General features: G+C 50.6%; 2 protein-coding genes across 3 annotated transcripts in view; one reads left to right on the top strand and one right to left on the bottom strand.

Moving 5' to 3' along the window:
• The window catches only part of SLC25A25 (solute carrier family 25 member 25), a 32,749-nt gene extending 24,305 nt beyond the window's left edge, over positions 1–8,444 (bottom strand). For both annotated transcript variants that reach the window (XM_065879782.1, XM_065879783.1), the window contains exon 1: positions 8,190–8,444. In XM_065879782.1, the coding sequence (XP_065735854.1) occupies positions 8,190–8,444 (255 nt within the window). The remainder of the gene's footprint in view (positions 1–8,189) is intronic.
• Positions 8,445–9,640: 1,196 nt separating this feature from the next.
• Positions 9,641–12,270, top strand: NAIF1 (nuclear apoptosis inducing factor 1). Its single transcript, XM_065879709.1, has 2 exons — positions 9,641–10,151; positions 11,798–12,270. The coding sequence occupies exons 1-2, from the start codon at positions 9,641–9,643 to the stop codon at positions 12,268–12,270; spliced, it is 984 nt and encodes a 327-aa protein (XP_065735781.1).
• The last annotated feature ends 1,026 nt before the right edge of the window (positions 12,271–13,296 follow it).

The following is a 13,296-nucleotide window of genomic DNA, read 5'->3' as shown; positions in this document are numbered from 1 at the left end:
AGGCAGCCAAAAATAATAAATTAATTAAATAAATAAATTTTTAAAAAATAAAAGAAAGTTAGGGGTGTACAAAATTAACCTGATTTTAAGTATAGGATTTTGAGATGTAGCACATAAAGATCTGTAGAAACAAGAGACCACATAGAAACACAGCATACTTTCTCTTCTTTTTCTGCTCTTATAGGAGCCTGATTCTCCTTTCAGATTAGATAGATGCCAAGGGGGGCAGGGGGAGAATATGGTATCGAAGCCGGCATGTAAAACACCCAATCACCTTAAATAATCAGAATTTCCCAACCAACCCAAAACTGACCAGTAGGAGCCAAACCACTGGTACATGTTCAGCCCACTTGTGGCAGCCACGCTTTCCTTATTCGCTCTTTCTCTGCTCCCACGTGAAAAGGCAAACTAGCAGATTTATTATTAAAGCAACACTAAATGTTTGTGGTTTCTTAAAGCTGACTTCAGGATCACACTCTAAAACTGAGATCATCTGAATGAGTGAGAATGGAACTGTCACCAGCTGCTTACTCTGTCCTGGGGGAGGACCTCAGAGAGAAGAGCCCAGACACAGGCATGAAGCCCACCGGATGGACAGCTGCCTTCAGCAAATATACATCAGAGCTGCTCAGGGTGTGAAGGGCAGCTGGGAGAATTCTGTGTAAGAATGACTGGTTTATATCGTCAGCACTTAGAAACAATTCAGAAAAGGCATTTTTTAAGCTGTAGAACTATTTACCAGATCCTATTTTTACTGCTTATATAGGTTAAAGAAGAGACTCTAGCAAAAAAAATACATCCAAGACATAAAGGAAAAAAGTTAACCACGTCCATAAATGCATCACTAAAGGCTTTTATAAGAACGTAATCTCTCCCTGTAGTGCTTCTGTAAGACCCTGGACAAGTCATTTAACCAGAAGTGACGGTGGGGAAAGGCCAACAGGATGGTGAAGGTGGGCACAGTAGCGAGTTGGTTTTAACCAACAGGAATCACTGTTACAGACCAAAGGCAAGGATTCAACACTTTGTGCTTATTCTGGGTGATCTAAACCATTCCCTGCCCTTTTTTCCCCCTTTTTTTTCATCACTGGCATTTCTTTTTTTTGCGAGTTTTCTCACACAATGGAGGTGGTTTTCCCTGTGTTTGGTAAGAAGAGTCATATCAGACTCCAGCCCAGGAGGAGGGAGGGCTGGAGGAAAGGAGGCAGGAGGCCAGGGGTAGATGGAATGTGGAAAGCTTCACAAAGCAGCAGCAGGAACAGGGACAGCCACCGGCTCCAGTTTCCCCTGGACCCTGGGAAAATAAGCCATGACTCACCTCCTTTGCAAGCTTCCCAGCCGAGTTTAAAGCAGATAAGAAGCTCCTTCTGTCCTACCTTTGTTATTCATTTATTTTAAAGGAAGGCGCACTTTAAGACAATAAATTCTTTTTTTAGGTTTTGTGTTGAGTCTTTTATAGACCAGAGCATACCTATCATTTCAGGCCCTGCTTCCTGAGCACTATGGGGGGTCTTAAAACGCTCAGCTGGTGTCATGGCACAGATACTTCCTTGTCACAAACTGTGAAAATAAAGGCCTCAAAGTTTTATTATTATTATTTATTTTTATTTTTTTTTGGCTATGTTGGGGCTTTGTTGCTGTGTGCGGGCTTTTCTACTTGCGGTGAGCAGGGACTACTCTTCGTCGAAGTGCACGGACTTCTCATTGTCGTGACTTCTCTTGTTGTGGAGCACGGGCTCTAGGCACGCGGGCTTCAGTAGTTGTGGCATGCGGGCTCAGTAGTTGTGGCTCGCGGGCTCTAGAGCACAGGCTCAGTAGTTGTGGCGCACGGGCTCAGTTGTTCCACGGCATGTGGGATCTTCCCAGGCCAGGCATCGAACCCATGTCCCCTGCATTGGCAGGCTGACTCCTAACCACTGCGCCACCAGGGAAGCCCAGGCCTCAAAGTTTTAAGGATTAGTTAAGTACCTCCAGCCACGGAAGGAAGGAGGCAGTGTATGTTGAGCTAAATTGGGCAAAGTCCAAATGCTGGGTTCTGCCACTGCCTTTGCTTTCAACCAGCCTCAGTCCCACTTCTACACACTAATGAGGTGAGTGACATAATCTCCAAAGGTTTTAATTAAGCTCTACTTGAAGCTTCCATTTTCACAACCTCAAAGTGAACTCTATATTTGAGAAAAGAGCATCTATGGCTCATGAAACGGGCAACAGGCTGACAAGAGCGGTGCTCAAGGGGGCCCATTTCCATCCAGGGAAACATTTGGGCCAAAGACATCATTGGGTGTAGAGTGACAAGACCCCTTCTTAGAAATCTCCTGCCACTGGGGTTTCTTTTTCTTTTCTTTTTTTTTTTCTGTTTTAATCTTCCTTAAAGCAACAGGGCCTGGGCTTTCCGCAGCCCTGTCAGCTGACAGGAGACTGTGCTCTCCCTGGGTGCTACGCACCCTTTATTACTGACACACCCTTTATTACCCACATCCCCCAGACCTTCTCCTTCTTTCTAGCCCACTTTTTTTTTTTTTTTTTTTTTTTGCGGTATGTGGGCCTCTCACCGTTGTGGCCTCTCCCGCTGCGGCGGAGCACAGGCTCCGGACGCGCAGGCCCAGCGGCCATGGCTCACGGGCCCAGCCGCTCCGCGGCATGTGGGATCCTCCCGGAAAGGGGCACAAACCCGTGTCCCCTGCATCGGCAGGCGGACTCTCAACCACTGCGCCACCAGGGAAGCCCTCTAGCCCACTTTTCACCTTAGAAACCTAAGAAAAAAATGTAGAGGATACGACCAACTGTGGGCATCTTATTTTCAGACTCGATGGGGGGACAAGTCACTTTGTATTGAACCCTGTCCCAGGTTCTTTGTACTTCTTCTAATTCAATCCCACAAAAACCCACTGAAGTAGGTATTCCTACCACCAAGATAAGGAGGCTGATAAGACTTGGAGAGGTTGGGTAACTTGCTCAAGGTCACATGGCTCGCAAGCAGCACAGACAATACTTGAACCCAGGTTTACATTATACCACAAAGACTGTACTGGGTTATTTAAAGAAGTCTTATTGAGATATAATTTGCATACCATACAAATCACCCATTTGAGTGTACAATTTGATGGCTTTTAGTATATTCATAGATATGTGCAACCACCACCATGGTCAATTTTAGACCATTTTCATCACCTCAAAAAGAACCCTCGGGCTTCCCTGGTGGCACAGTGGTTAAGAATCCGCCTGCCAATGCAGGGGACACGGGTTCGAGCCCTGGTCCGGGAAGATCCCACATGCTGTGGAGCAACTAAGCCTGTGAGCCACAACTACTGAAGCCCGCGTGCTGCAACTACTGAAGCCCGTGGGCCTAGAGCCAGTGCTCCGCAACAAGAGAAGCCACCACGATGAGAAGCCCACGCACAGCAATGAAGGGCAGCCCCCTGCTCGCCACAACTAGAGAAAGCCCACACGCAGCAACAAAGACCCAACACGGCTGAAAATAAATAAATTAAATAAATAAATTAAACACCCCCCAAAAAATAAACCCCAGACCTATTATTAGTTATCCCCTTCCTAGCTCTCCGTTCCCCTCTGCTCCCAGGCCTAGGCAACCACTAATCTACTTTCTGTCTCTACAGCTTTCCCTATTCTGGACTTTCATAGAAAATGGATCATGTAATACATATGGTCTTTTGTGACTGGCTTCCTTCGCTTCGTGTTATGTTTCCAGGGAAAATCTGTAGTCTAAACTCCAGGGCACACTGCCTCAGGGAAGGGACCATGGGGTGTGGACAGCATACCATGGAAGAAATCTACTGCTTTGAGCAGCAGTGGAGATTACAGAGGATCGCTGTTTTCAGATAAGACAGCTCTTTTCAAGGACCCTTGGACCACGTTTCTGGGCTGCTCCTGAAGGTACCCTTGGGGCAAATGGGTAGCAGATGCAAGCAGACGGACTTCAGTCTGATCTAAGAAAGAACTCACAAGGGCCCCGACTAGGTCCACAAAGGAATGGGCTGGGTGACCGACCCTCTGTGAAGGATGCCACAGGAGGAATGCCTCCCACACTGGGTGGGAGGCTGGCCTATGATGGCCAGTGACCCGTCCGAGACTAAATTCTTCGGTTCTGTGAAATTCACACTGGTAGAAGAAATGGTTAACAAATGAAAAGTCTGCTCAGATTTAGTTTAATGAGACTAGTCCTCTCTGAGTACAGTTTTGTTCACTGAATTCATCCCGCGGCTGTGTACTCAGCTGGGCTAGAAATGAATACCAGCAAAATATTTGTTCTTCTCATTCCCCCGTGGTTTGTGTGAGGCTTCAACAATTGATGGCTCTTTGAACATCCAAGGAATTCATCCACTGAAGGTCCAGATCAGGCCCACTCTGGTAGATTCTTATTTATCACTCAGTCTTAGGATCAGGGTACTTGGCTCCACCTTTGCAGATATCAATTAATTTTTTTAAAAGTATTTATTTATTAGTTATTTTGGTTGCGCCGGGTCTTAGTTGCGGCACGTGGGATCCTCGTTGCGGCATGCGGGATTCTTAGTTGTGGCATGCAGACTTCTTAGTTGCAGTATGCGGGATCTTTTAGTTGCGGCATGCATGCGGGATCTAGTTCCCTGACCAGGGATGGAACCGGGGTCCCCTGCATTGGGAATGTGGAGTCTTACCCACTGGACCACCAGGGAAGTCCAGATATCAACTAATTTTTTTAAAACATCCTCTAGTTGACTTGATAATTCCTCCAAGCCAGGAATTTTACAATACAACACAATCAGTTTAATATGTGAACTCAGTCCAGTCTGCAAAGAGCATTTTTCTTTTTCTAATGTGTCATTCTGTTATACCAAATTATGTCTGCCCCTTTTCTACGGAAAAGGCTCTTTTTCTGTAGACTGTCTTACCTAAGTCCAGCTACTTATGCAAATACCTGTCCCACAAATGGCCAAACGCTGAAAAGGTATAGAGTTCAACAGTACTGTCCGATTAAGCAATCCAACTTGATATTAATGACCTTCCATTCGATTATCTCAGGTCAACAGAGACTGCCTCCTATATACTGCTCTGGTCAAGGAGAGAATTAGGGCAGGGCAGATTCTCATTTTTGACAGGATCATCTCTGGATAATCCTGAAACCTATTTTGGGAATAACAGATGTGGTTCTAAAAGGATTGCTCCTCAAGTTCTCCCCAAAGCCCAGTTTGTGAGGCTCAAACTGGATGGTACATATGCAACCTCAACCCCTCCATCTTCTACAATCCTCACCTCCATCAAACAGCAGCCCCTTAGGAGAGCCCCACAAGCCTCAGCTGAAGGAACAACTGATGACATGTAACACAGCCTGTGTTCTTTCCCTAATTGGCTGCCTGAGTTCTAACCTATGTTTTAAATTTGTTTTCAGACAGAGATTTTGTTTGGTCACATGAAAATGCCTTAAATAGGCAATGCTATAATTAGCTCTAGCTGAAGTCTCATCTCCTAAAGTTGCTACTGTTGTCATCATCTTTTTTCTGTCTTTAATAAACTCTTCCCTTCTTTAGTCCCAGGACAGGCTTCTTGCTCACATGCTCTTTACAAAGAAAATTTCTCTGGCTGGCTGCCATCGGTTTCTCTGCCCACTGCCATTTTTTAAAAAAAAATATTTATTTTTGGCTGCGTTGGGTCTTCGTTTCTGTGCAAGGGCTTTCTCTAGTTGCGGCGAGCGGGGGCCACTCTTCATCGCGGTGCGCGGGCCTCTCACTGTCGCGGCCTCTCTTGTTGCGGAGCACGGGCTCCAGACGCGCAGGCTCAGTAGTTGTGGCTCACGGGCCCAGTTGCTCTGCGGCATGTGGGATCTTCCCAGACCAGGGCTTGAACCCGTGTCCCCTGCATTGGCAGGTGGATTCTCAACCACTGCGCCACCAGGGAAGCCTGCCCACTGCCATTTTAAGTAAATTTTTCTCGACTGTCTCAATTTCTTCTGAAACAAAGGCAGATGCCAAAAATCGCTGGTTCTTTTCTAAAGAAAACTTGACCCAGTGGTGGTTAGCTAGTGGGAGGCTTTGTGTAGTCACAAGGCCTTGGTTCACCCATCACCCACTGATAAGCCCTTCACAGCTGATCCCTGTGCAAACCCTAGCACCTCAGACTGGTCCTGTGGGTTATCTGAAGCAGCTACCGAAGTCTGATGTTGTGTTTTTCAATGCCTATTCCCATGGCAGATAACCCATTTTGAACTGAAGGGCCCCCAAATTCTCTTTTGCCTTTGCTACTTCTGCAAAACTGCAGCGCTACTTCTTCTGCATGTAGCTAATTCTGATACTACTGCAACAGGAAGTGGTATGGGGTTCGTGAGGCAGGGTGTCTTCCTGTTGCCCAGCTATTCACAAAAAGGCAGGTTCTCTCTCTAATACTTAAACCATTCACCACAGACTAGCCTGTGCTCCGCCACAGGTAATAAACAAATAAAATGGGTCATTCCCAATCTCTCAAGGCTGTATAATTTCACATTCATAAGCTGAGAGTAGAAGTAGTCCACACTAAAGCTATACACCGAAAGGATGAAAAAGAATTGTTTCAGATGGTAGACCTTAGTCACGGAGTTAAAGATTTTAGAGCCAATGTGACCCTGACGGGCTAGGCTCCCTTTGGCTAATCTAAAAGGTTTCCTTTCAATACTGGAAAGAAAAATGATCACCTTCTCCTTATTTGCCCTTAGAAATTTACTGCCAAAAAAATGGATTAGGATCAATATCAGATGTGCCATGAACTGAAAAAACACTGTGACTCCAGGTGAGGCACAAAGCATGGTATGAACACTGAATACACTCCCGTAGCCAAGAGCCCTCGATGCTCCTGGTGGCATATGCCAGGTGGGTAGGTTCATAAAAGCAGAAAGGCTCTCCTAGGCCCACACCTCCCTAAGCCCATAAGACACAGACCCTCTGAGTTCAGCCATCCTATCTTTCCAAGTGACTTATTCATCAGTTATGGATTGGAAAATACCCAGCTCACAACACCATTCTGTGTAAAACTCACTTGAAAAGACTTTAAAAAAAACTTGTCTCTAAGCCTGTTGGAATTAAATAGCTTGGGTGTTGATCCAAGATATTCTGGATATGAGTTAAAAATTTTATGTATACCTACCCAACAAACTAATTGGTTTAACTCACTGGCGTTTTAACAAAAATTTTTTTCACACTTAGCTATGAGATTCTGTAATTGCGGTATGTACAAATGGACCAAAGGAACTAACTTAGAAGAGAAACAATTTACTTAAAATACTCAGTAGTCTTCCTCCAGGCTATACATCAGGCTAAGCCACAATAAATAAAATACCGGAAAAGGGCAGCTACAGCTACAAAGTCAGATAGGAAAACATACCATGAGAGACAGAAGGGGAAGAACCAGCCTCTGCTCGAGGTTTTTATACAGAAAGGACAACACATCTCTGTCCCCTCTTCCCCCTTGGCCAGGTGCCCACTCTAGGACAGGGGGAAAAAATCCCCTCCTAGGTGGGCCACACTTTCACTTTTACGAAGAATTTTCCCCTAGATTCTTTCATGCTAATCTGTAACCCTGTAAGAGATCACGATCCCATTTTCTGGACAGGCATGTCAAATGGGGGATGAATCCAACCCATGAGAACTGTCAGTTCTCACCACCCACATGTCACGATCTGCCTGAAACCTCAGTTCCCATTTTTTCCAACTCCCACATGCTTCTGAGAGGAACGAGATCAGGGCCCACCACTGGCATGGAAACGAGAGGGGAGGGAGGGGTGCTCCTGGAGGAGGACGGATGAAACCATTAATGATGGGTAGAGGGGAGCAGCAAAGCTTAGTCCTGAGGTCAGAAGGTGACATAAGCCGGACTCTTGAGACTTGGCCTTCTACTCTGGGGAAAGCCCCAGCAAAAAGGGGCTCTTCTACCATCAGAATGCCCAGAAGGTGCCCACCTGTACCCAGGGAGAGCCTTTCCCCCTGGCCCAAGCGCCCACAGAGGCCAAGAAGGAGCTCTACTCCCCACAGGGCATAAATGGGGTGTCCGTCTGTCACTCAGGAGGTCCCAGCCAGTCCGAGAGGCCGTCCACCAAGCCTGCCAAGCTCCAAGGTACTGCCAAAGAAGCCGGTCGTGCAGACCAGACCTGTCACCTGGACCTCCCGGAGGTGCGGGGGCACGAAGGGGTCCCCTCCCCGCCCATGCGGACGGTGCGTGTTGCCTACCTGGAGCTCGCCCTCTGTGCGGTGCAGTCCCAGGCGCCCAAGTCCCACGGCCAGGTCGTTGACACACAGGCCGCCGTCGCGGTTGACGTCGAGAGTCTGGAAAAGGCTCCAAAGGCGCAGCCGGTGGTCCGGGCCCCCGCAGACGGCGCCGCCGCAAGGGTCAACGGACGCCGGCGATGAGGCGGACGACGAGGCGGCGGCGGCGGCCTCCGGCGGCGGGGAAGCCACGCAGCGGCACAACACACTGCTCACCATCGGGCGCGAGGCGGGGGTGACGGGCCGGCGGGGAGAGCGCGTTAGACACGCCGGTGACCTCAGTCCACTAGCGCGGGCTCCGAGGTGCCGGCAAGCTGGCGGGATGGGCAGCTTCCGGGAGCCCCGCCCCGCCGCCCGCCGCCTGGATGGCCGTACCCCCAGGCACGACGCCGACCAGTCACAGACCCGGAGGGCCACCCGGAGGGGCGGAACCTCCCACCGAGGACTGCCCACGCAGGCCTTGACTACCCGAATCAATGGAGAGGGCGGGGCGATTCCCCGCTCAGCCTGGGGCAATTCAAACTGAGGGAGGCGGGGATTGGCTGAGCCGGGCAGGAGAGAGGAAATCACGGTGCGATAGGCATAAGTCATGTGATTGGCAGGCGGAAGGCCCCCGCGTCCTATTTCCATTGAGAAACGCTGTTTAGACGGCGAAATCGTAAGGATGGGAGGGGCCGTCGTGTAAGGAGAGATCGCAGTCTCCGGTGGGAAGTAGGATTTGCGTGAGGAACAATTGTGAGCTGCGGTTGCAAGGCAGAGTTTGCGCCATTGGGTGGAACTGAAAATTAACTGGCTAACGGCTCAAGACCGAAAGCACTAGGAATCCTCAGGAAGCCGGGTTTTGGTAACCTAACTCCCTAAAATCACCAATAAAATAGCTGAATTTAACGGCGTAAAAGTCGTAATACTGATGATTGAACGACAGGACAACTTTCCAATGGAAGTGAGTAAAGGCTAGGTTGGGTGGAGCGCTCTGTAGCGACAGACACACCTTTAGGCCAATGATCAGGCCAATTCCAGTAAGTAGGCATGCTCTTTAGCTGAGCGACAGATCGAAAGAACTAGTGATCGACGTGATATCTGAGCCGCGACCAACCGGGAGGGCGGGTCCCCCTGGAGAACGGCTGCGAGGCGGGAAGAGGGGAAGTGGGCGGATCTCCGCACATCCCGGCGGAAGAGGCAGATTCAGGAAGCCATTACGCAGCTGGCTGGCAGCAGCTGGGCCGGTCGGGGCTGGGCCCTACGCACTTTGCGTAGCAAGGGGGGTTACCGAAGGCCTGGTACTTGGCCTTGGACAAGGCCGGCCTATCCCCTGTAGGGGGGGTGGGTGAGGAGAAAGGCTGAGGAAGGCGAGAAGGGGAACTGGGGCAGTTAGGGGATTATAGTTTCTTTAAAAAGCAAGGTGGGGAGAGGCCATGGCCGTCCCAGCCAAGAAAAGGAAAATGAACTTTTCTGAGCGAGAGGTGGAGATCATCGTGGAGGAGTTGGAACTGAAGAAGCACCTGCTGGTGAACCACTTCAACGCTGGGGTCCCTCTGGCTGCCAAGAGCGCGGCATGGCATGGCATCCTGAGAAGGGTCAACGCCGTGGCCACCTGCCGCAGGGAGCTGCCTGAGGTCAAGAAGAAGTGGTCTGACCTCAAGACCGAGGTCCGTCGCAAGGTTGCCCAGGTCCGGGCGGCTGTGGAGGGTGGTGAGGCCCCAGGGCCCACTGAGGAAGACGGAGCTGGTGGGCCTGGGACAGGTGGTGGCAGTGGCGCTGGTGGCCCAGCTGTAGCCCCCGTACTGCTCACCCCCATGCAACAGCGCATCTGCAACCTGCTGGGTGAGGCCACCATCATCAGCCTGCCCAGTACCACAGAGATCCACCCCGTGGCCCTTGGACCCACGGCTACTGCAGCCACAGCCACGGTCACCCTGACACAGAGTGAGTGACCTCTCCCACCCAGTCTGACGTGCCTAAATGGGAAGGGCCAGCAAGAGCTGGGGCAGCCCAGGGAAGGTTGGCTGCCAAGGGTCAAAGGTCAGATGGGAGTCTTGGAAGACCATGAGGCCTTCCAAGAGATCCCCAGACAGAAGTGATCCTGTTCTCTCTGGGACTTCCTCAGCACGCAGTCTGGACTTCTGATGGGCTGGCTTGCTCTCCACTGTTTTGCCACCATTCATGTCCATGACTGAACTGTGTGGTCCTTGAAGACAGAGACCATGTTTATATCTCCACAGGACTTAACACAGGGCCTAGCACCTAGTAGGCAGTCAGGACATATTTGTTGAATAAATAGGTAGGTGGACGTCGATTCTGGACAAAGACATTCCGGTTTTCAGTGTGGTGAACGTTCGTCAGGCACAGCTGAGGAACCTCATGGTTCCAGGTGTTAATCTACCCTTCTGTTCCCTCATCAACCATTAGGGCAATTCTGTGCCAAACCCTGGGCTCGGCACTGGGATTACCAAGGTGTCTAAGAGCTAGGCCAGTTATATTCTAGTAGGACAGATAAGACGAATATATGAATAACTGCACTGTCAGTTGGGAGAACCTAAGGACTCAGAAGAGAAAGGGGGCTTCCTGGTGGGGTTGGGGGCACACAGTGGATGTTGGCATTAAAGGGTGGAGAAGACTGACCTTTCCCACATGCTTGGAGGCCCAAACAGCCCAGCTAGAATGGCTTCAAAGGTTCTCGCCTATGAATGACAACGAAACTGGTTGGTTGGACTATTTGGTTAGATAAAGGTTTGCACCAATGACTGTTAAGTGCTCTTTGTGATAGGCTGGGAACTGTTTCAATCCGTGATTCTCAGTGGGGCTTGGGGGAATTGGGTGTGTGTGTGTGACTGCCATAACCCCACAGTGTCATATTTCTCAAGGATATGGACGTGGGAAAGGGGATCAAACACTGGTCTAAATCAGTTGCTATTCTGGAATAGGGAGGACCTTTAGGTATTCCATTGACCAAGGTGGTCAAGGAGACAGGGAGGCATTTATTGGGCACTTTAGCTAGTGCCTTCCCACTCCCACCTCCTTTTCTGCTTGGCCGTAAAAGACACGGAAGTCAAGAAAGCACTGGAGAAGGCCGGACCAGTGGGGCACTTCGGGGAGCTTGTGGCTCTGCCTTTATTAGCCAGAAGCAGCTCAGTGGGGTGATTACGAACACACTGGACGCTGGTGTTGGGGGAGACCTGCATTTCTTCCTGGACCTGATGAATCAGCTGACCTTAGGCAAGTCATTCCATGTTTCTGGGTCTACCTCCTCTCTGAAAATGAATGTGACAGTATCTACCCCTTGGTGTCGTTATGAGGATTCATGGAGCTACTGAGTGCAAAGGGTTAGCACGTAGTAGGCACTCTACATTTTTTGCTAGTCTTACTATTAGCACCTTTGCTTTTGCCAGATCTGGGGCTGGCCCTTTGGTTATTAAGTAGATTAAGATTCTAAACCCCTTAGATTCTAGATTTATATATGAAAGGCTATAAAGCCAGGGGAGGGCTTAATGGCCTCCTCCCCACCCCACATGGCTAGCCTCACTCTTTCTAGAAGGTGACCTGCCACTGCCTTTGCTCTTTCTTCCCCACAGTCCCCGCAGAGACCGCCTATCACACGCTGGAGGAGGGAGTGGTAGAGTACTGCACTGCCGAGGCCCCCCCACCCCTGCCAGCGGAGGCCCCCGTGGAGATGATGGCCCAGCATGCCGACACCTCTGTCAAGCCGCAGGCGCTCAAGAGCCGCATAGCCCTCAACTCAGCCAAGCTGATCCAGGAGCAGCGGGTCACCAACCTGCATGTGAAGGAGATTGCCCAGCACCTGGAGCAGCAGAATGACTTGCTACAGATGATCCGTCGCTCCCAGGAGGTGCAGGCCTGTGCCCAAGAGCGCCAGGCTCAGGCCATGGAGGGCACCCAGGCGGCCCTGAGTGTCCTCATCCAGGTCCTCCGGCCCATGATCAAAGATTTCCGCCGCTACCTGCAGAGCAGCATGCCCAACCCCACCACTGCCTCTGACCCTGGACAGGTGGCCCAGAATGGGCAGCCGGACAGCATCATCCAGTGAGGGCAGGGGTCGAGCCAGCCTTCCGCTGTGAATGGATGACACCACATGGTCTTGTAAGTGGGTTGTGTGGTTGGCCGCAGTCTAGGCCTGGCCATGTGGACGGCTCCCAGTTTGATAGACATTTAGGGGTCCACGGTTTCCGAGAAATGAAGCAGACTGGGAAGAAGAATTTGTTGGGTTCCTGAGACCCAAACTCTCTTCCCCCTACCCCTTGAGCTGTCCTGCTAAGAACCTGAAGATTGGCTAGGTGGGGGTCAGGTGCTGGTGATGGGACCCATATTGTCATGAGCCAGGGCTTGTGACATGACCCAGACTTGGACTAGGACAACTGTCGGCCCTCACTGGGGACCATCTCACAGCTTGGGGGTCTGTGCGGAAATACCCGCCCCCCACCCAGGTGCCGTCCTTTGGAGTAAGATAACATCAGTGGTGCTGGCAGTAGCACAAAAACATCTTCTTCCTCCCCTTGGGAGGCAGAGTGACAGCTGGGCCTGAGGAGGAAACTCCACCCTTTTCTCCTTCTCACTGTGCCTCAGTTCTCAGGGGACTCTAGTTAGTGCCGTGCTGTCCCCCCACCCCACTGCACCCGGGCACAGCAGGGGCCCTGTTAGTGCCCTGGGCTGCCCCTGCTGTACACCCAGGCTGCAGCCGGTCGGGCTCAGGAATTCTGTGTGTGGTGGGGACAGGTTGGTCGCCATCTGGTCTTCCACTGCGTCCCCAGGCAGCCCTCTGGTGGTTTGTCCCAACAGCTTTTGACTCAGGTCGAGTATCAGGCTTTGGGTGCTGTAAATTTTACTTATTGCCCCACTGCAGTGGGTCTGAGGTGACCTGTTGGCTCCTTCCAGAAGGCTTGCTGCAAGCCGGTTGTATTTATTCTGTTCATGAACCCCTCTGGGAAGGTTTCCGAGGGCAGCTCTGGCCACGCCCTTCCTCCTTTCCTCTCTACTGACTGTGCATTTCCAAAACTCAGTGCAGAAAACAGCCTGCTCAGCATCACACCCTGGACTCCCTTCTCACAGTGTTCAG

Source organism: Phocoena phocoena, chromosome 6 (assembly GCF_963924675.1).
Source record: "Phocoena phocoena chromosome 6, mPhoPho1.1, whole genome shotgun sequence".
Taxonomy (NCBI): domain Eukaryota; kingdom Metazoa; phylum Chordata; class Mammalia; order Artiodactyla; family Phocoenidae; genus Phocoena; species Phocoena phocoena.
The sequence above is the reverse complement of the archived record's forward strand: the minus strand, read 5'-3'. Positions and strand labels throughout refer to the sequence as shown.

What these genes read in the sequence shown, in the direction of transcription:
- NAIF1 (XM_065879709.1), top strand. Translation starts at nt 9,641, where the DNA reads ATGGCCGTCCCAGCCAAGAAAAGGAAAATGAACTTTTCTGAGCGAGAG. An exon ending in CACGGTCACCCTGACACAGA is followed by an intron (nt 10,152 to 11,797) that starts GTGAGTGACCTC and finishes TCTTCCCCACAG; the next exon opens with TCCCCGCAGAGACCGCCTAT.